Below are 22,538 nucleotides of genomic sequence, written 5' to 3'. Positions count from 1 at the left end.
AGATGGCAGGTATTCCTGCAGAATATCTGTGAAAGGGAAAAACGCAACACTAATTAGTTGATGCTTGCACCAGGAATGATAAATTCTGTAATGCCATCAATTAAGCTTACCAAGATTCTTAAATTATTCATTCATCAGTGCAGGGATACACAGACAGAGACAGCCACTTGGAATTTAACATGGCTTGAAAATTCCACATTTTCTTCAACTCTTTAGTTAAGCATAATGGTTGGCTTTACTATTTGAGGACACTTAGAATATTAGCAGGATGCTTTTTTTCTGTATTTCAAAAAATGTTGCTGGGCCAGGATTGCTTTCTAAATAAAGATGATTTGCAAATGACATATGGTTCCAATTTCAAAGCCAAGATTATAGTCCTGGGTATTTTATTTTGAAAAGAAATTCCATATGTTTAATCTGTAATAGAGAGTATAAATACAAATGTTTTTGTACATGGGTGCTACACCCCTCCTTAATCAGTATGTCTGCGTGTGTATGTGTGTTGGTCTCTGCAATGTGTAGATGGGTAAATAGGTATTCTATCATGTGTGTCCATGTTATGAACTATTATCTGTCCATGAAAATATTGTTTAGGAAGTTTTAAAAATAAAACTATATACTTATGCTGTAATATTAAGTTAAAAATCAGGATACTAAATCATAGCTGCCCTAGGATTACAACTCTATAAATGACAACAGTCAAGTTCTACAGAAAAAAAAAAACTGAAACAAAATACATAAAGATATTCCAATTCGTTATTTCTAGTTAGAGATCTATGAATGATTTCTTAATTTCTTCTCTCAGTTTTTAAAAGTTTTCTATAAGAGGGGCGCCTGGGTGGTTCAGTTGGTTAAGCATCTGACTCTTGATTACCACTCAGGTTATGATTTCAGGGTTGTGAGATCCAGTGCCATGTAGGTCTGCTTAGGATTCTCTCTGTCCCTCTCTGTCTGCCCCTCCCCCTGCTCACATGCATGCATGCTCTCTCTCAAATAAATAAAGTCTTAAAATAAAAATCTTTTCCATAATATTAAATTGATGACATTTTAAATGAGAAGCATTTTCCTTAATTAGAGGGAATTTATTTCAGAACACTTAGGAAGGAAATTGAAGAAGACACAAAGAAATGGAAAAACATTCCATGCTCGTGGGTTGGTAGAATAAATATTGTTAAAATGTCTATGCTACCTAGAGCAATCTACATATTCAGTGTAATCCTTATCAAAATGCCATCAACATTTTTCACAGAACTGGAACAAATAATCCTAAAATTTGTATGGAACCAGAAAAGACCCCGAATAGCCAGAGGAATGTGGAAAAAGAAAACTAAAACCAAAAAAGAAAGCCATCACAATGCCGGACTTCAAGCTATATTACAAAGCTGTGATCACCCAGACAACATGGTATTGGCACAAAAACATATACATAGATCAATGGGACAGAATAGAGAACCCAGATATGGACCCTCAACTCTATGGTCAACTAATCTTCGACAAAGCAGGAAAGAATGTCCAATGGAAAAAAGACAGTCTCTCCAATAAGTGGTGCTAGGAAAATTAGCAACATGTAGAATGAAACTGGATCATTTCCTTACACCACACACAAAGATAAACTCAAAATGGATGAAAGACCTCAGTGTGAGATAGGAATCCATCAAAATCCTAGAGGAGAACACAGGGAGTGACCTCTTCAACCTCAGCTGCAGCAACTCCTTGCTAGACACATCTCCAAAGGCAAGGGAAACAAAACAAAAATGAGCTATTGGGACATCATCAAGATAAAGAGCTTCTGCACAGCAAAGAAAACAGCCAATAAAACTAAAAGACAACCTACAGAATGGGAGAAGATATTTGCAAATGACGTATCAAGTAAAGGGCTAGTATCCAAGATCTATGAAGAACTTATCAAACTCTGGGGGAGGAGCAAGATGGCGGAGGAGTGGAGACCTGGATTTCGTCTGATCCCAGGAATTCAGCTGGATAGGGATCAAACCATTCTGAACACCTACAAACTCAACAGGAGATTAAAGAAAAGAATAGCAGCAGCTCTATGAACAGAAAAGCGACCACTTTCTAAAAGGTAGGACGTGTGGAGAAGTGAATCCGAGGCGATATTCAGGAAGCTAGACGGCGGGGGGAGGGAGCATCTGTCAGCTGCTACCAGCCAGTGATAGAGCCCAAGAGTACAAAATTGGAAATTTGAGAAGTCTGCTCTGCTGAGGGACGTCGCTCCAGTGGCTAAGCAGGGGGGGTGGAACCTTCACTGGGACAGTGTGGTCTCAGGACCCTCGGGGTCACAGAAAGACAGGGGGTGCCTGAGTGTGGCAGAGCTCCCAGGTATCAGAGTGGGGAAGCCAGCTGCAGAGATGGAGCCGAGGAGTGGGCTCTCAGCTTGGGGTTGCCATAAACTGTGATCCGCAGCACAGTCAGGCCACTGCTCCTCCAGCAGGGACCCAACAAGCAGCAGATCTGGGGAGACTCCCCTTCTACCCCTGGGAGGAGTGGCACAGGAGTGCACCACAGGCATCTGCTGGGTTTGGAGACTCCACATGGGGTCGGGTACCAGAGATAGAAATGATTGGTCACAGGCCGGCTGACCACAGAGTGTGGCCAGAGTCGGGGAGACGGGAGTGACTGACTGCTTTCTCTGTTGGCTCACTGAGGAGTGGGGCCCCAAGTTCTCGGCTCCTCCAGGGGCAGAGATTGGGAGGCCGCCATTTTCACTCTCATTCTCCAAAGCTGTATGGAGAGCTTGCAGGGAACAAAAGCTCTCAAGAGCAAACCCGAGCAGATTACTTAGCCCAGACTGGCAAGGGCGGGGCAATTCCACCTCCCGCAAAGACATTTGGGAACCACGGCCACAGGCCCCTCCCCCAGAAGATCAGCGAGAACAGCCAGCCAAGACCAAGTTTACCAATCAATGAGAATGGCAGAAATCCAGCGCTAGGGGAATACTGCACATAGAATTAATGGCTTTTTTTACCATGATTCTTTAGTCATTCAAAGTTAATTTTTTTATTTTTATTTTTCTATATTTTTTTTGAATTTTTCTGCTTCCCCTTTTCAACCAACATCTTATCAATCCCTTTTTTAAAAATCTTTTTTATTTTTCATTTTTAGAGTCATATTCTATCCCTTCATTTTAGTTAACCTTATTTTTGGTATATATATAAGTTGTTCTCTAAAATTTTGGGATACAGTTTCTTCTACCATACCAAAATATACCCTAAATCTCTAGTGTATGGCTTTGTTCTAGTCTCCTGCCTGATCACATTCTCTCCCTTCTTTTATTTTTTTAAATTTCTTTGTTTTTTCAACCAACTTCTTATCAATTCCTTTTATAAAATCTTTTATAATTTTCATCTTTACAGTCATATTCCATCCTTTCATCATATTTACCCTTATTTTTGAACATACATAAGTTTTTCTTTCTTTCAAGTTTTGGGGTGGCACTTTCTTCTAACAGACCAAAATACACCCAAAATCTAGTCTGTGGCACTGATTTATTCACCAACCTGATCATATTTGATCATATTCTTTTTTTTTTTTCATTTTTCTTTTTTCTTTCTTTCCCTTTCTTTTCCCCCTGTTTCAGGTCTCTTCTGACTTGTTTAGTGTATATTTTTCTGGGGTCGTTGTTACCCTGTTAGCATTCGATTTTCTCATTCATCTGTTCTACTCTGCACAAAATGACAAGACAGAAAAACTCACCTCAAAAAAGAAAAAGAACAAGAGGCAGTACCAACTGCCAGGGACATAATCAATACGAACATTAGTAAGATGCTGGAACTAGAATTAGAATGACGATTATAAGGATACTAGATGGGCTTGGAAAAAGCATGGAAGATACTAGATAAATGCTTTCTGAAGAAATAAAAGAGTTAAAATCTAACCAAGTGGATATCAAAAAGGCTATTAATGAAGTGCAATAAAAAATGGAGGCTCTAACTGCTAGGATAAATGAGGCTGAAACGAGAATTAGTGATATAGAAGACCAAATGATGGAAAATAAGCTGAGAAAAAGAGAGAGAAACAACTACTGGATCATGAGGACAGAATTTGAGAGATAAGTGATACCATAAGATGAAATAATATTCTTCTTCTGGGATCCCAGAAGAAGAAGAAAGAGAGAGAGGGGCAGAAGGTATACTGGAGCAAATTATAGCAGAGAACTTCCCTAATTTGGGGAAGGAAACAGGCATCAAAATCCAGGAGGCACAGAGAACCCCCCTCAAAATCAATAAAAATAGGTCAACACCCCGACATCGAATACTAAAACATACAAGTCTCAAAGACAAAGAGAAAATCCTGAAAGCAGCTTGGGACAAGAGGTCTGTAACCTACAATGGTAGAAACATTAGACTGGGAACAGACCTATCCACAGAGACCTGGCAGGCCAGAAACTGGCAGGATATATTCAGAGCACTAAATGAGAAAAATATGCAGCCAAGAATACTATATCCACTAGGCTGTCATTGAAAATAGAAAGAGAGATAAAAAGCTTCCAGGACAAACAAAAACTAAAAGAATTTGCAAACACGAAACCAGCCCTACAAGAAATACTGAAAGGGGTCCTCTAAGCAAAGAGAGAGCCTAAAAGCAGCATAGACCAGAAAGGAACACGGGCAATATACAGTAACAGTCACCTTACAGGCAAAACAATGGCACTAAATTCATATCTTTCAAAAGTTACCATGAATGTAAATGGGCTAAATGCCCCAATCAAAAGACACAGGGTATCAGATTGAATAAAAAACAAGACCCATCAATATGCTGTCTGCAAGAGACTAATTTTAGACCCAAAGACACCCCCAGATTGAAAGTGAGGGGGTGGAAAACCATTTACCATGCTAATGGACACCAAAAGAAAGCTGGGGTGGCAATCCTTCTATCAGACAAATTAGATTTTAAACCAAAGACTGTAATAAGAGATGAGGAAGGACACTATATCCTACTTAAAGGGTCTATCCAACAAGAAGATCTAACAATTGTAAATATCTATGCCCCTAACATGGGAGCGGCCAATTATATAAGCCAATTAATAACAAAATCAAAGAAACACATCGACAACAATACAATAATAGTAGGGGACTTTAACACCCCCCTCGCTGAAATGGACAGATCATCTAAGCAAAAGATCAACAAGGAAATAAAGACTTTAAATGACACACTGGACCAAATGGACTTCACAGATATATTCAGAACATTCCATCCCAAAGTAACAGAATACACATTCTTCTCTAGTGCCCATGGAACATTCTCCAGAATCGATCACATCCTAGGTCAAAAGTCAGGTCTCAACTGGTACCAAAAGATTGGGATCATTCCCTGCATATTTTCAGACCACAATGCCTTGAGACTAGAACTCAATCACAAGAGGAAAGTCAGAAAGAACTCAAATACATGGAGGCTAAAGAGCATCCTACTGAAGAATGAATGGGTCAACCAGGAAATTAAAGAAGAATTAAAAAAATTCATGAAAACCAATGAAAATGAAAACACAACTGTTCAAAATCTTTGGGCTGCAACAAAGGCAGTCCTAAGAGGAAAGTATATAGCAATACAAGCCTTTCTCAAGAAACAAGAAAGGTCTCAAGTACACAATCTAACCCTACACCTAAAGCAGCTGGAGAAAGAACAGCAAATAAAGTGTAAACCCAGCAGAAGAAGAGGCATAGTAAAAATCAGAGCAGAAATCAATGAAATAGAAACCAAAAGAACAGTAGAACAGATCAACAGAACTAGGAGTTGGTTCTTTGAAAGAATTAATAAGATTGATAAACCCCTGGCCAGACTTATCAAAAAGAAAAGAGAAATGACCCAAATAAATAAAATCATGAATAAAAGAGGAGAGATCATAACCAACACCAAAGAAATATAAACAATTATAAGAACATATTATGAGCAACTCTATGGCAGCAAATTAGATAATCTGGAAGAAATGGATGCATTCCTAGATGTATAAACTACCAAAACTGAATCAGGAAGAAATAGAAATCCTGAACAGACCCATAACCACTAAGGAAATTGAAGCAGTCATCAAAAATCTCCCAACAAACAAGAGCCCAGGGCCAGATGGCTTCCCAGGGGAATTCTACCAAACATTTAAAGAAGAATTAATACCTATTCTTCTGAAACTGTTCCAAAAAATAGAAATGGAAGGAAAACTTCCAAACTCATGAGGCCAGCATTGCCTTGATCCCAAAACCAGACAAAGACCCCATCAAAAAGGAGAATTACAGACCAATATCCCTGATGAACATGGATGCAAAAATTCTCACCAAAATACTAGCCAATAGGATCCAACAGTACATTAAAAGGATTATTCACCACGACCAAGTGGGATTCATCCCTGGGCTGCAAGGTTGGTTCAACATCCACAAATCAATCAATGTGATACAATACATTAATAAAAGAAAGAACAAGAACCAATGATGCTCTTAATAGATGCAGGAAAAAAAATTGACAAAATACAGCATCCTTTCTTTATTAAAACTCTTCAGAGTGTAGGGATAAAGGGTACGTACCTCAATATCATAAAAGCCATCTATGAGAAACCCACAGAAAATATCATTCTCAATGGGGAAAAACTGAGAGCTTTCCCCCTAAGGTCAGGAATGCAGCAGGGATGTCCACTATCATCATTGCTATTCAACATAGTATTAGAAGTCCTAGCCACAGCAATCAGACAATAAAAAGAAATACAAGGCTTCCGAATCATCAAAGAAGAAGTCAAACTCTCACTCTTTGCAGATGATATGATACTTTATGTGGAAAACCCCAAAGACTCCACCCCAAAACTGCTAGAACTCATACAGGAATTCAGTCAAGTGGCAGGATATAAAATCAATGCACAGAAATCAGTGGCATTCCTATGCACCAACAAGACAGAAGAAAGAGAAATTAAGGAGTCAATCCCACTTACAATTGCATCCCAAACCATAAGATACCTAGGAATAAATCTAACCAAAGAGGCAAAGAATTTGTACTCAAAAAACTATAAAATACTCATGAAAGAAATTGAGGAAGACACAAAGAAATGGAAAATGTTCCATGCTCATGGATTGGAAGAACAAATGTTGTGAAGATGTCAATGCTACCTAGAGCAATCTACACATTTAATACAATCCCCATCAAAATACCATCCACTGTTTTCAAAGAAATGGAACAAATAATCCTAAAATTTGTATGGAACCGGAAAAGACCCCGCATAGCCAGAGGAATTTTGAAAAAGAAAAGCAAAGCTGGCGGCATCACAATTCCAGACTCAAGCTCTATTACAAAGCTGTCATCATCAAGACGGTATGGTACTGGCACAAAAACAGACACATAGATCAATGGAACAGAATAGAGAGCCCAGAAATGGACCCTGAACTCTATGGTCAACTCATCTTTGGCAAAGCAGATAAGAATGTCCAATGGAAAAAAAGACAGTCTCTTCAATAAATGGTGTTGGGAAAATTGGACAGCCACATGCAGAAGAATGAAACTGGACCATTTCCTTACACCACACACAAAAATAGACTCAAAATGGATGAAAGACCTAAATGTGAGACAGGAGTCCATCAAAATCCTAGAGGAGAGCACAGGCAGCAACCTCTTCGACCTCAGCCGCAGCAACTTCTTCCTAGAAACATCGCCAAAGGCAAGGGAAGCAAGGACAAAAATAGAACTGTTCGGACTTCATCAAGAGAAAAAGCTTTTGCACAGCAAAGGAAACAGTCAACAAAACCAAAAGACAACTGACAGAATGGGAGAAGGTATTTGCAAATGACATATCAGATAAAGGGCTAGTATCCAAAATCTATAAAGAACTCATCAAACTCAACACCCAAAGAACAAAGAATCCAATCAAGAAATGGGCAGAAGACATGAACAGACATTTTTCCAAAGAAGACATCCAAATGGCCAACAGACACATGAAAAAGTGCTCAACATTGCTCAGCCTCAGGGAAATCCAAATCAAAACCTCAGTGAGATACCACTTCACACCAGTCAGAATGGCTAAAATTAACAAGTCAGGAAATGACAGATGTTGGTGAGGATGAGGAGAAAGGGAAACCGTCCTACACTGTTGGTGGGGATGCAAGCTGGTGCAGCCACTCTGGAAAACAGTATGGAGGTTCCTCAAAAAGTTGAAAATAGAGCTACCCTACAACCCAGCAATTGCACTATTGGGTATTTACCCCAACGATACAAATGTAGGAATCCAAAGGGGTACATGCACCCCAGTGTTTATAGCAGCAATGTCCACAATAGGCAAACTATGGAAAGAGCCAAAATGTCCATCAACAGATGAATGGATAAAGAAGATGTGAGATAGATAGATAGATAGATAGATAGATAGATAGATAGATGCAATGGAATATTATGCAGCCATCAAAAGGAACAAAATCTTGCAATTTGCAATGGCGTGGATGGAACTAGAGGATATAATGTTAAGTGAAATAAGTCAATCAGAGAAAGACATGTATCATATGACCTCACTGATATGAGGAATTCTTAATCTCAGGAAACAAAATGAGGGTTGCTGGAGTTGGGGGGGGTGGGAGGGATGGGGTGGCTGGGTGATAGACATTGGGGAGGGTATGTGCTATGGTGAGCGCTGTGAATTTTGTAAGACTGTTGAATCACAGATCTGTACCTCTGAAGCAAATAATACATTATATGTTAAAAAAGGGGGAAGAAGGAAGGGAAAAATGAAGGGGGGGAATATTGGAGGGGGAGACAAACCATGAGAGACGATGGACTCTGAGAAACAAACTGAGGGTTCTAGAGGAAGGGGGTGGGGGGATGGGTTAGCCTGGTGATGGGTATTAAAGAGGGCATGTATTGAATGGAACACTGGGTGTAATATGCAAACAAGGAATCATGGAACACTACATCAAAAACTAATGATGTAATGTATGGTGATTAACATAACATAATAAAATTAAATTAAAAAAAAAAACTTATCAAACTCAACACCCAAAAGACAAATAATCCAGTGAAGAAATGGGCAGAAGACATGAGCAGGCATTTCTGCAAAGAAGACATCCAAATGGCCAACAGATACGTAAAAAAGTGCACCACATCATTTGGCACCAGGGAAATCCAAATTAAAACCACAGTGAGATACCACCTCACACCAGTCAGAATGGCTAAAATTAACAAGACAGGAAACAAGAAATGTTGGTGAGGATGCAGAGAAAGGGGAATCCTTTTACACTGTTGGTAGGAATGCAAGGTGGTACAGCCACTCTGGAAAACATTATGGAGGTTCCTCAAGAAGTTGAAAATAGAGCTACCCTACAACCCAGCAATTGCACTACTAGGTATTTACTCCAAAGATACAGATGTAGTGAAAAGAAGGGGCACATGCACCCCAATGTTCATAGCAGCAATGTCCACAATAGCCAAACTATGGAAAGAGCCCAGATGTCCTTTGACAGATGAATGGATAAAGAAGATGAGGTGTGTGTATATATATAATATACACAATGGAATATTACTCAGCCATCAGAATGGATACTTACCATTTACATTGACATGGATAGAACTAGAGGGTATTATGCTAAGTGAGATACATCAAGCAAAGAAAGACAATTATCATATGGTTTCACTCACATGTGGAATATAAGAAACAGTGCAGAGGACCATAGGGGAAGGGAGGGAAAATTGAATGGAAAGTCATCAGAGAGGGAGACAAACCATGAGAGAGACTCTTCACTCTAGGAAACAAACTGAGGGTTGCAGGTGGGGAGGTAGGCAGGGTAACTGGGTGATGGGCAGTAAGGAGGACACGTGATGGAATGAGCCCTGCGTGTTATATGCAACTGATGAATTATTGAACTCTCCATCTGAGACTAATGATGTACTATGTGTTGGCTAATTGAATTTAAATTAAGAAAAAAAAAGGAATTTCAAACTGTCTTTTCAAAAAGTGATCCACATCGTTTTAACCAAGCCTAGTGGGATGGACAGATTTTCTTAAGTTAAAAAGCCTTCATACTTATCACATTTGTCATCCACTCACCTTCTAAATCTAAATAATATCCTATCCTGCTTAAGACATATTTAGGTCAAATAGATATTAGGAGGAAGATTTTTTTTAACTATTTGAACTTAAAATGACTATGAGTGTTAAACATTTAAGATCCCAATCTGAATGTACTTGAAAAGTTGTTGTAGTGGGTGTTGTTCTTCAGTTTTACTACCTTATGCTCTTTGGTTCCTATCAATGCCTTTTCACAAGATTCTGGATTTGGTTAGATTAAAAACATGTAAGTATTATGGGGGACAGGACGGGGGATAAGGAAACATGGATTATGGTTGTGGGTATACTACAGAATTGGAGTCATCCTGGACAAGTAACAGACTCTATGGGCTTAAATTTTATATGATCTGTGAAAACAGAAAATCAACCAGATACTATTTTTTTCCCACAGTAAAATAAATACTTATTTCATTTTACAATGTAAACCCATCTCTAAGTCATGATGGAGGCATTCTCTGGGAAGGTGGGGAATTTTGCCATTTAAAGAACAATGGCAAAAATCCTATTTGAACATTAATCTCTACTATGGGGATTATTTAATCATTTATTTTATCATTCTATTTTTTTTGAAAGTTGTATAAGGTCCGCCTGCCAACTGCAGGCTTCATTCATTTGATGTCCATGAACGCAATGCGCCGCAGAAAACTTGACACTCTATTTGCTTGATTCCCTAGCCTCCCAACACTTCCTTCTGGTCCCTTTTTGTATTAGAAACACTTCGTGTTTTATCTCAGCATTCCAGTTACCCTGTTCCCCAGATGAGATCATTACCCAAGGGCCTAAGGTAATGGCTCTCCCACCTCCTTCCGGCTGGGCCCGCAAGCAAGTGTCAAGTTCCTCTTCATATATTTAAAACAAAACAAAAAAACAAACAACAACAACACAACAACAAAAAACAGTGCACGTTATAGTGGTTAAGCAACATTTAACTTTACATCAACAGATACCCAATGTTTCAGGACTTGAAAACAGGCATATTTTGTTTAACACAATACACAAAGCCATTTTCATTCATTAAGATTATAGAGACTCAAAATTAAAATGTAATGTCATTTCTTAAAGCACTTGACCATTCTCCATCTACATGCTGGGCATTACTAGGGATTTGATAGTTAGCGTCAAGGCATCATGATTTGGATAGGAGGCGTGGTGTAGGCTTGATGGGTATGAGGGAGAATGATGGCCTCCTTCCCTATTGGCCTTCATACCACCAGGCTGTATGACTTGAGGTCAGTTTCTTAACCTCTGGTGCCTCAGTACCCTCATCCATGCGGTGGAGGTAAGACTGACTCACAGGATTGCTGTACCTGTTGAAGTATTTGTTACTACATGTAAAGCACATAGAACAGTACCCAGCATATGGGCGCTGTGTAAGTGATGGCCCTGATTATTACGTGAACACTTTGAATATAGACATTCCTCTCATTCCTCTGTTCAGTCTAGTTTAGTGGTTGCCAAAATGTAGCGCACACAAGAGTTACTGTATCTGGTTGCATTCAGTAATTTTCAAGGGTAATTGTCGTGTCAGTGTGTATTCATTTTGTGCTGACCCTATAATATATTATAGGTATACAATAGATGAGACTTTATTATATAAAGTAGGTCTGAACACAGTCCTAGGTCCATACTAGGATATTGAGTAGAGTGGTTTAAACAGTTGCATTACTCTTCCTAGTTAATGCTGAAGTCAGTTTCTTGATCCCTCCAAAATGAGTTGACTTCCCTATAATTGTCTTCTGTTCTTTTCCTATCTTCCGCATATATATTTTGCCTTTGAAGATTAGTTTATAGTTTTGTTAAGTGACGATAGTGATGCTTGTCTTTTACAGTGTGTTGGAGAATTGGAATTAATATATGTTCATGATCATTAAAAGGATAGTGCATACGGGAGGCATTCCGTAATTGGTGGATCTTGTTGTTATTTCCCAGTAGAATTGACCCATTAACTTTGTGATGTATATCATTTTGTATGTCACAGACTTTATTCCATCCGTTCTTTGAATATATAGTTCTAGGTGTTGGGAACTATAGAGGTGAACAAGATGGGAGAGGTCCCTGCTCTCAGAGTTTATATCATTATCTGATGTGTTTCTTACTAATGTATCTAGATTGAATGTTTGAATTCATTTTTTTTTTTTAGTTCCTTTTAGATAGTTTCAATGTACTATTGACTAGGTTGTTATTGCTACAACTTGGTAGAGGATTTACCCTGATGACTGTGTTTTTCCCCACAGCTCTTTCAAGCATTTGATTGGAGGACTGGATGATGTTTCCAATAAAGCATATGAGGATGCAGAAGCTAAAGCAAAGTAAGTGACATTTTTTTTTTCCTTTGGCCTTAGTCTTGATTTAAAGAAAATGATTTTGAAGAAAAACAAGATTAAATATTTTATTGAACTTAAAAAGCCCAACATTCTGACAGGAAGAAACTAATTCCTTAAGAAGGAAAAAAAAAAACAAAAATTTTGAGGTAATGATTAAATACTATGCTTACTTAGTATGTATCTTCTTAAACACGAAATCATAATTTTGGGAGGAAGATCAACTCAACAAGGGAAAATGGTAAATTTAAAATCCAATATAAATAATTGAATCCAAACACATTATTTCTCCCATTGAAAGTACTTCTGAATGAATGGTGGTTGTTGTGTTCAATAGTTGTTTGTGAAATTGTACGCAAAGTAATAAGGCTGGAAACATTTTCTGGTGCAAATACATTGTTGATTTACATTGAGCTGGTGTGGCACAAAGATATCAGAATGATGTGAGATAGTATGTATCCCATAAAGTATCATTTTTGTATAACAAAATACAATTTGATCTACTAATAATACTTACTTTAAAACAAAGCTTTCATCTTTTTGACAAAGATTAGAAATTATTTGAGATTGGCTTTTGCTGCAAAAATTCTAGGTTATTTTAAAAAATTGTAATCTTTAGAATCCTGCCTTCTTTTTTCCAACGAGCGAATTTAAGGAAAAGCAATTCAGTATTGATATCACACAGGACACCTGAAGGATTAAACTGACAAAAATTTATCAGTACCTAGATAGCTCAGGGACAGAATTTGGTTGGTTTTGTAGTAAACTCAAAAGCAAATAATAATAATAATAAAAGTGCTTTTGTCTTGAGACTCTAAGAAGATTAAAAATTTGGTCTAGCACTTAAAAAGTACCACAGTTCATTTCGGCTGATAAAATTCTATTATTTTAAAGGAGTCTAAATATATTCACAATTTCTTTTCTATATATTTGCTTTTGTTCCCTCTGCTATTTGGAGGGACACAGATGTATGTCCTGAGGTCAGACGGTAGCAGAGCCTTTGCAGAGATTTGCCTAGACAATTGCATGAGCCAGTTTTAACACCAAACTCCACGCAATGATGGGGATTGCCGGTACTGTGGATGATAGATATTAATTTTCTGGTTTTCTACAATAGATTAAAATACACATTAATGCTAAGTTTAGACTTTAGTTTCTGGTATTCGCACTAATCCTACTGAGATGGGAGAGGGGACCATTTAAAATCCTTACCAGTTTTAAAAATTATAAAACTCCCTTTGTTATTATTGGACTTTATCCCTAGAGGAACATATGCTGTATAAAAACTCATAATTTATGTTAGCATGTTTTTTCTTAGGTGTATATATACAATTAAGATTGTCTTGGGTCATTTCATATACATATAGATATCACATTATATACATTTTGTACATATAACTGGTGGTAATATTCAAAATTCATCTAAAATCTACATGAGCAACCATCTAAATACTTATTCAGTTACTAGAAAAAGTCAGAGGTCTTTTAAGCTAAAGCATTCTTTGGTCTGTTTCTGCTTCCTGCTAAATTTTAGATTCTTATAATGAAAGTTTCTGTATAACTCCTATCTGCCCAAAGTTGAGTCCAGTCACAGGCTTAAAGGTGGGCGGTGATGGGAAAGCGACTTGAATCAGCTGTCTCCTTCTTGGTGTCCCACTGGCTTTATAAAGAGAGCTGTGTGTGCATCTCATGAATTCTGGGCATTTGTGGGCTCACTTGCTCATGCCTCAACCAAAAGTAACAAGGAAAATAAATACGCTGAGGTTGAAATCAGACAATTACAAGATAGGAAGGGTGAGGATACTTCTCACTGGAAGAGAATCAGTATGACAAATACGATCCTGGACACGGGGTAGGAACCTTGGGTTCTGTTTCTGCCTCTGTCATTTCCAGCCAAGTGATCTGGGTCATGAGTTAACACTGCCTCTCAGTGTCCTTATCTCACCTTTAATAGGGTATTTCTGTGATGTAATTGATGGCAGTATGTAGAAATACTGTGTAAATTATAAAGGACTGTAAATGATATTGTTGGTAGAAGTAATCACTGGAAGTATATCCTAGTGCATTTGATAAATTGCTTGATTCATAGATAATGACTGCATATCGATTATGTAAAACTTCCTGGGCAGGAAGTATTTACTCTGATGTACACAAACTACTCTCACTTTGGCAGCATATCCTAAAATTTAACCTAGCCTGGAAAATATCCATAAATACCATTTTTGTAAAAATGGTAACATTTACTTAAAAGAAAGTTCAGGGGTTCCTGGGTGACTCAAATGAGTCCATTCATGTGTTTTAATCTATAGCCGCTTGACCTGAATATAGACTTAAAGACCCTGCACTGAGTTTCTGTAAAAGTCAGCTCAAGTCATGATCTTAGGGTCGTGAGTTCAAGCCCAGTCTTGGGCTCCATGTTGTGCATGGAGCCTACTTAAAAAAAAAAAAAAAAAGTTCAGTTATGATTAAAGAGCAAAGAAGGGCAATAAAATGACTACTTCCATCTAAGTGGCTTAGAATATTGTGAGTTGAGCCAAAATCTGATAGACTAGAACTTAGTTATTATGTATACATGGATATAAGTTAACTAGGAGAGATTAGTTTAAACTTTTCTAGTTCAATTAATACTAAGTCCAAATGAATGCATAACCCATGTTCCTTAATATTGATTATTACTTAGAAAAGGGGAATACCTTGATGAAAAAAATGTCTAAAACCACTGATCCAAATTCTAGAAAAATTGATAAATGTAACCTTTATTCCTCAAAATAGCCAACTACATACATATATCCTGGCAAAGGTCTTTGTTACAGCCTTTATACTGTTTGCAAAAACATAAAAAATAATATCTGAAGATTTCTGAAGTTTCAACTTCAGATACTTTCAAGTATCATTTTAGTTAGGTGTCCTATCACTCAGAGGTAAACTCTGAATTATTCCCCAGGCAAAGCTTTGTAGTTGAACTAACAAGTTTAAATGTCTATTTGTGTTAACACTGTTGTCTCTTTATTAGATTTCTTCCCCTTAAGTACACTGTGCCTTCATCTTTGTATTTAAGGAGCTTCTAAGGTTTGCCATTTCAGGGCCTATGGACGTGCTCTAATTGGTCGAAATTCCTTGGATAATTCTTATAAGGCCTCTACATCTCTATATAGATCACTAAATCTGTACCATTTAGAACTGAGGTATTGATTGGCTCCATCGTGTAAGCGTTATTTTTTAAGATCTCCTTGATATTGCGGAATCCCCTAAAGATGAGATTGGTATTTCTTAAAGCCCCACTAAAAGGATCATGTTATTTCTCCACGTGAAATTATTGTTGGTGTTGTCTCACCGACAACACCTATTGGGTAAAAAGAGAAAAAAAGTAGGCCTGACTGCAAACATCAGTCAACGTTTAGAAGTTCAGTTGTGAGAAACTCAGCTAGTAGCATAATCAGGCCTCAGTGGCAGGATGGTCTGCAAAAGGTAGTGAGCATCGCTTGCACTCGGTGAGGGGGCTGGTCCAGGAGATTGCTGGAGAGATATGTCCCAGGGAGGTGGTTCTCAGATCTCCTCTGCACTGGTGTGTGCCTTCCACCTGCCTCAAAACATCTATTTCCTACAAAGAAAATTATTCTTGATGGAAACTTTACCTTTATGGCATGTTTAAGCTCCTCTTGATTGCTGCTAATTATTCACTAAGGGCGAGTGGGAGAGGGAGAAGCAGGCTTCCTGCTGAGCAGGGAGCCCGATGCGGGGCTCGATCCCAGGACTCTGGGATCATGACCTGAGCCGAAGGCAGATGCTAAACAACTGAGTCACCCAGGTGCCCCAAAACCTGTCTTATAATACTAAGCATTTTGCAGTTCTGACAGCTCTAGGAATATAGATTCATAAGTGCATTTATTTATGGTCTAAATTGATGATTCTCAACATTGTTTTTCACAAGGAACTCTTTCTCATGCAAAATTTACATAAACCTGCAAATGAGTCCAATCATATATTTTAATCTACGACAGCACTTGATCTGAATATAGATTTAAAGACCCTGCATTCTCTAGCCGCCCCCGCCCCACCCCCCCGCCATAGAAGCATTAACCACGTTCATTCACTTTGACTCATGCACTGATTTAGCCAACAAATATTCTCTGTGTTCCTACAAAATGCTACATATAAAGCAGTGAATAAAATAGACATATGTCTTGCCTTCTTGGTGCATATGGGGAGAGAGACACACATTACTGATTCCCTGAGGAAATGACATTTTATCTAGATTTGAGCTGAATTGTAAAGAATTAGCTGGTACTGGCTAGGCAAGAATTAGTTGGTATTGGGGCACCTGGGTGGCTCAGTTGGTTAAGCGACTGCCTTCGGCTCAGGTCATGGTCCTGGAGTCCCAGGATCGAGTCCCGCATCGGGCTCCCTGCTCAGCAGGGAGTCTGCTTCTCCCTCTGACCCTCCTCCCTCTCATGCTGTCTGTCTCTCATTCTCTGTCTCTCAAATAAATAAATAAAATCTTTAAAAAAAAAACCCAAACAAACAAAAAAACTTTATAAAAAAAAAAAGAATTAGTTGGTATTAGCTGGGCAAGGAAGTGCAGAGAGCATTGTAGCTGGGGAAATAGCATTTGCAAAGCCCCCTGGGTAGGAAACAAGACTGCCTCTTCAAGGAACCAAAATACCAACAAGGCTGGGACATAGAATGCAAATGTCAGAGATTGGATGTTAAAGAATTAGGAAAATCACTTCAGGCTTGTCAGTTACCAAAAGAGATCAGTTGGTTTACATTGTAATTGAGCACCCTTTCCTCCGCATTTGGAGGAGTACAGAGTGAAAGCAGAGAGAAGCAACAGTATTTTCCAGGGGAAAGCTGATGGTAGACAGGGCTAGAATGAGAGCAGTAAGAATAAAGAAAGGCAGTTGAGAGATAGGCAGCAAAGCCAGTAGGTCTCCTGAAGGAAATAGATGTTGGTGACGAAGGGGAACATGGATGAGGATGATGCAAGGATTTGGGGTCTGGAAATCAGAGGGAGGCAATGTCATTCGATCACTAAAATAGAATATGGTTGCCAGGTTTGAAGAGCAGGGTGACCTCGAATTGATTTCTGCTCAGGTTATATACAGAGAACCCTTGAGAATAGTTGGGCGGGTCTGGAGCTCAGAGAAGAGGTTGGTATTCATTTGAGAATATGAGTATTTATGTGGTAGGTGGAATTAAAGATGTGAATGAGATAGAAAGTAGAGAATTAGAGTAGAGTATCCTGGCACTGAGGGTTTGTTCTTGAGGAACTAGCATTTAAAACTCTGTGAAAGGAGAAGGACCAACCGCGATGGAGAGAGTTTAAAAGTCTAGGCAAGTGGGTCTCAGGTCCTTTTAACCATCATAGACAAAAGCAGATTTTGTGATGTGATTTCTTACTTAAAAAGGTTTTGCTTGGGACGCCTGGGTGGCTCAGTCGATTAAGCGGCTGCCTTCGGCTCGGGTCATGATCCCAGGGTCCTGGGATCGAGTTCCACATTGGGCTCCTTGCTCAGCAGGGAGCCTGCTTCTCCCTCTCCCTCCCTCTGCTTGTGCTCTCTCTGTCAAATAAATAAAATCTTAAAAAAAAAAAAGTTTTTGCTTTTCTGTTTTAATTAGGTACTATTCCTTTGGGTTTAAATGCTGTCCTCTCTCTAGAGAACCTGTAAAAAATCTAAAATTCTCCCAAGAGGAATTAATATTTTTTCCTACCATCTTAGCGTAAATATGTATAAGCTCCTCTTGCAGAGATAAGCTGAGCCTCTCTCTGGGCACAGAGAGGAGAGAGGGACCCTGAGCAAGGAGCCACAAAATGACCAAAGCTGTAAAGACACCATTGGGACCGCCATCTTGTCCTGCCCTACTCCCCACATTGTGCGCCTCTCTCTTATTTCCACTTACTCTCCACCTTGTCCTGAAAAATGGACTCTCAGAACAGGTTTACATAGTTCAGAAAGAAAAAAGTAAATGAGAAAGCTGAAACTGTTGTGCGGAGCCAGGAATAAGGAGTGTGCAAAGCAAGATCCTACCATCAGGGCATGAGAAAAAGGTGATGCCCAAAAATAGGCATCAGGATCGACTCTGACTTAGGGCCATGAAACAATGTAGTACTACAGTTGCTTCCTCGGACTCTTTGCAAGAAGGAGAGACTATTGCCCACATATGGACCACTTGTTTGACCTTGTGGCTTAGTCCAAATAAAAATTTTACTCCTCTTTCCGTAACTAGTCCTCCTTGATTTAAAGCTCCCCTTCTGTTTACAAGTTCATTTGCAAAGGAACATGTTAGCTTGGCTGGTGTTTTCAGAACAGCTTTTGGTCGCCAAGCCTTGTTGTTTGACACAACGTGACAGCAGTAAAAATGTTCTCTCGTTACATTTCATTAGCAGAGATAACCCTTGAGCTGCTCACTCTGCTTGTCATGGGGCGGATGGTGGCTCTGTGCTCTTTGGCAAGTTACTCAGGCCTTTGGAAATTCACTCATCAGAGGCATCTCAAAATAACGAAGCTATGCAAATCAGAACAGAGGTCTGCATTCTTCTTCAAGTCTTCCCAAATGCCCCGGGGTTGTCTAGTGTCTAGCAAACATGAGATTTTAAATGCATAATCAAATACACATGAGTTTGCTCTTTGGAACACCCCGACTTTGAAAATTTGCCCTTTCTTACAAGGGTTTCTCTGCCAGGCATTTTAGGGTAAAGATCTTAGTATTCCCACAATCTTATCAACCATTTACTTAAACTAACGTGGGCTTGATCTAAGCACTTCTCAGGGAAATGAGCCTGGAAAATTGCTTTTCCCCCTATGGAAAGAATTCAAGTGAGCAATATGCCAATTAAATGGAAAGAACAGCAAATGGCTTTCTGAAATAGCCCTCACACCAGAATTAGAACTTGCTGACCACTTCCAGGGTTGAGTAGACAGAAGACAGTCCTGTTCTCTGGGCAATAAAAATTGTTTTCCATTTTATTGCAGGGTGAAAGCATAGGAGACTGAAATTTTCAGTGGTTGGCCCCTAAGCCTAATAAGCTGGCTTTCCTCTGTGCGAGAGCCATTTGGTTTCCAACCCCAGCACATGCAGTTGGGCTGGGAGGAGGTATGGGACTGTTGCTAGGGCCACTGGTGCTCAAAGATGAAAGCTTCATGTGAGTGGTAACTATAGAGCATCAAAGTCGCCTCTTGCAACTGCAGTCATACTGATTGAGTAGCTCTTTTTAAAAAAAAAATGATTTTCAGGATAAAAGTACTTGGCCTTGGGTAGGAGTATTTTTTTTTTCTGTTTCATTAAAAATTTTAAAACTCTCAAAGGCCATTTGTTAATTTCTCCTCTGTAGCATTACTCTTTAAGACTCCCTAGGTAGCAAGACTTTATAAAGGTGAATCCCAGAATGTCCTTGCATGCAACCTTTTGTAATTGACAAGAGCAGAGGTCTAAAGATAATTGAAAATTCTAGCACTGCTGACTTGCTTGGTGCATGCCGACAAACCATTTGATTCTCTGCTGTTTTCTTGTTCCAAAAAGGAAGGATGTTTCCTTTATACCATTGCCATATTAGACAACAGCAGTTGGAAATTACTTGAAAAACTGGGGCGCCTGGGTTTAAGCATCTGCCTTCAGCTCAGGTCATGATCTCAGGGTTCTGGGATCGAGTCCCACATCAGGCTCCCTGCTCAGCAAGGACGGGGTCTGCTTCTCTCTCTCTGCCATTCCCCCTGCTTGTGCACTCTCTCTCTTCCTCGCTCTTTCTGCCAAATAAATAAATATTGAAAAAAGTTTTAAAAAGAGAAATCACTTCCAAAACTTCAAGAGCTCTAAATCGTAAGGATAATTTGGTCCCGTGTGGCAATGAGGTCAGTGTTTCCAGAGCCCGAGACAGAAAAAGGAACCACCCAGTGCGTGCGTCCCTTCGATATGCTGGCGTCCTAGGGCCTGTTTGTGATACAGTCCTTTTTAAAAAGCAAAATATAGTCATACCTAGTATATCCCTTCTGTTCTCAGCAGTTTTGACTGAAAAATAGTAATCTTTGACTAAAATACCTTTTTCAATGCAGGCAGTTTCTCTCCCTGTTGTGAAGACAGCCTAGGGCATAATTCTAATACTGTTTTACATGTGAAGTTGAGCCATTCTCAGGAGCAAACCTTTGAACCCAGGGAGATCGAGGCTGATACTCAGTGCTGAAAGAGGTCCCTCGTGAGGCCACGTGCATAGAGCAAGAAGCTATGGAGCTGGGAGCGATGGGCCTTAGTCACAGCATGATGCAAACTTCTCTGTCTCTGTGTGACCTTGAGCAATAGGTCTAGCACCTAGCACTAGTCTTTCTAGACCCATTTTTTCCTAATCTGTAAAAATAATCCTCTTAAATCCTTCCTAGTGTAGATGCTTAGAATGTGGAAGTTAACAAGCCATACTTTCAGAAGCATAACCCCCTTTTACGTAAACAATATTTTCACGTGCGCTGTGTTCTAAATTTATAATGAAGACGTCTTTGTGGTTGTCAGCAGAAGACAGACTCCTAAAGATCACGGAACCATTTGTGGGTGTGTATTTTAACAAAAGTCACCAAGCTACAATCTTTCCCTTTCGAATCTGAGAGTATTGCTGTTAGCACTTACTTTATTTAAATATTTAAATCAAAATGTATGCAGTTTTGCTTGAAGTACATTTTGATAACTCATAGTAGTTAAATAAATTAGCTTCTAGAAACAAAGCAGTTTTCATTTTCATCATTATACATACAATTTTCTCTTGCCAATGTGACATTTAGATATGATAATATGCCAGGCTATCTTTCAATAAAATGCCATTTGAAAATTACAGAGTACCTTGGAAATTGGAAATGTTAGACCAGTACTTCTCCCAGGAATCCCTGTAGAAAGAAAGGATTTTTAAATAATGAATTAAATGGTGGCGTAAATTGTTTTAATACAATGAGCACAGCACACCATGTTAATTTATGTCTCTAAATTGTTATTTGAGGAAGATGAGATAGCATAGAAATGAAGTATGGCTACTGCTCAAAACCATTTGTGTGTATGTGTGTAAATTGCAAACATTAGTCAACTCTATAAACTGTTTTAATTACTTCAGGCCCCCAGCTTATGCTCTACTTTATCCAATATGTGGGGATATAAAACAAAAGCTGTTACTCTCGTATTCAGAAACTGTTCAGACATTTTAGGCAACTCAGATTCCTGTTGAACATACTGAATAATAATGATCCTAATATCCTTGAAAAGGGGAGAAAGCAGGTTCCTAAAATGATGAATTTAAGAGCACTTTCAGTTCAAAGACTTGGAAAGTATGACTCATTGGGCATACAAGTAATTCCTCATTAGTTTTCCCAAGTTTTTTGTTTTGTTGTTAACTGATGCTGATTTTTTTAAGCGCCATGTGCTTATTATGGTAGTAAAATTGGCTTATCAAAATGTCACAATTAAGTAATACATCCATTTTACTGAAAACAATTTTGTCCAAGGATCTGTCCTCTCAAATCAAGATCCCTTGCTCACCATGCTACTCAGAAGATTAATTTTGCACAGTTCTCTGGATGGAACTCCTGGTTTTTCTTCTCGATCCTCTTTATTATATTAGTTGAACAATTAAATTAATGATGAAGAATATTTTTTAGTTGATATTAACAATTCTTCTTTTCAAATGGGCTCCAAAGGGTTGACTTGAGAAAGAAAAGGCCATTGAAGAGATGGCAACTTTATCAACAGACAAAATATAGATGGTGCTTTTTTGAGTGAGGACACAAACTAGGAGAGTAGATGAGCCCCTACCTTTGGAGAGCTGTTGACGTGCACATTGATTAATATTCCCTTCCGCACTGGAGCAGGTGATCAGAACACCAGCTTCATATGCCAAAGTCTATAGGGGAGCGAGTAGGGAGTGCAAGGAATCCGGAGTGTAAGAGGAATGGTTCATCACTTACCAAAATGTGATTTCCCGAGCTCATTTTTTTAAAAAGCCAAAGATACAATAATTGCATTTTACAGGGTATGATTTTCCTAGCTCATATTTTCAACTGTTGCTTGCATTCATGAGCCACACTAAGAAACCATAAAAGTCAGGTAGGAATACTTCTCCCTCCAAAAAGTTCAACACGCTCCAAACAATTAAATAGATAATGTCCAAAAACAGAAACATCTTATTCCTTAGTATGACTAAAAGCAAGGCA

The 22,538-nt window shown here is 38.8% G+C and overlaps 1 protein-coding gene across 5 annotated transcripts in view; it reads left to right on the top strand.

Moving 5' to 3' along the window:
- Positions 1 to 22,538, top strand: part of PRKG1 (protein kinase cGMP-dependent 1) — a 1,261,682-nt gene that overhangs the window by 1,133,697 nt on the left and 105,447 nt on the right. For all 5 annotated transcript variants that reach the window (XM_064594539.1, XM_064594538.1, XM_064594540.1 and 2 more), the window contains one exon: positions 12,271 to 12,345. In XM_064594539.1, coding sequence (XP_064450609.1) covers positions 12,271 to 12,345 — 75 coding nt within the window. The remainder of the gene's footprint in view (positions 1 to 12,270; positions 12,346 to 22,538) is intronic.

The sequence above is a fragment of the Mirounga angustirostris genome, unplaced genomic scaffold, assembly GCF_029215605.1.
Source record: "Mirounga angustirostris isolate CCGP_5_RB_7025 unplaced genomic scaffold, mMirAng1.0.hap1 SCAF_6, whole genome shotgun sequence".
NCBI lineage: Eukaryota > Metazoa > Chordata > Mammalia > Carnivora > Phocidae > Mirounga > Mirounga angustirostris.
Note: the sequence above shows the minus strand (reverse complement) of the source record. Positions and strands in the feature narration are given on the sequence as shown.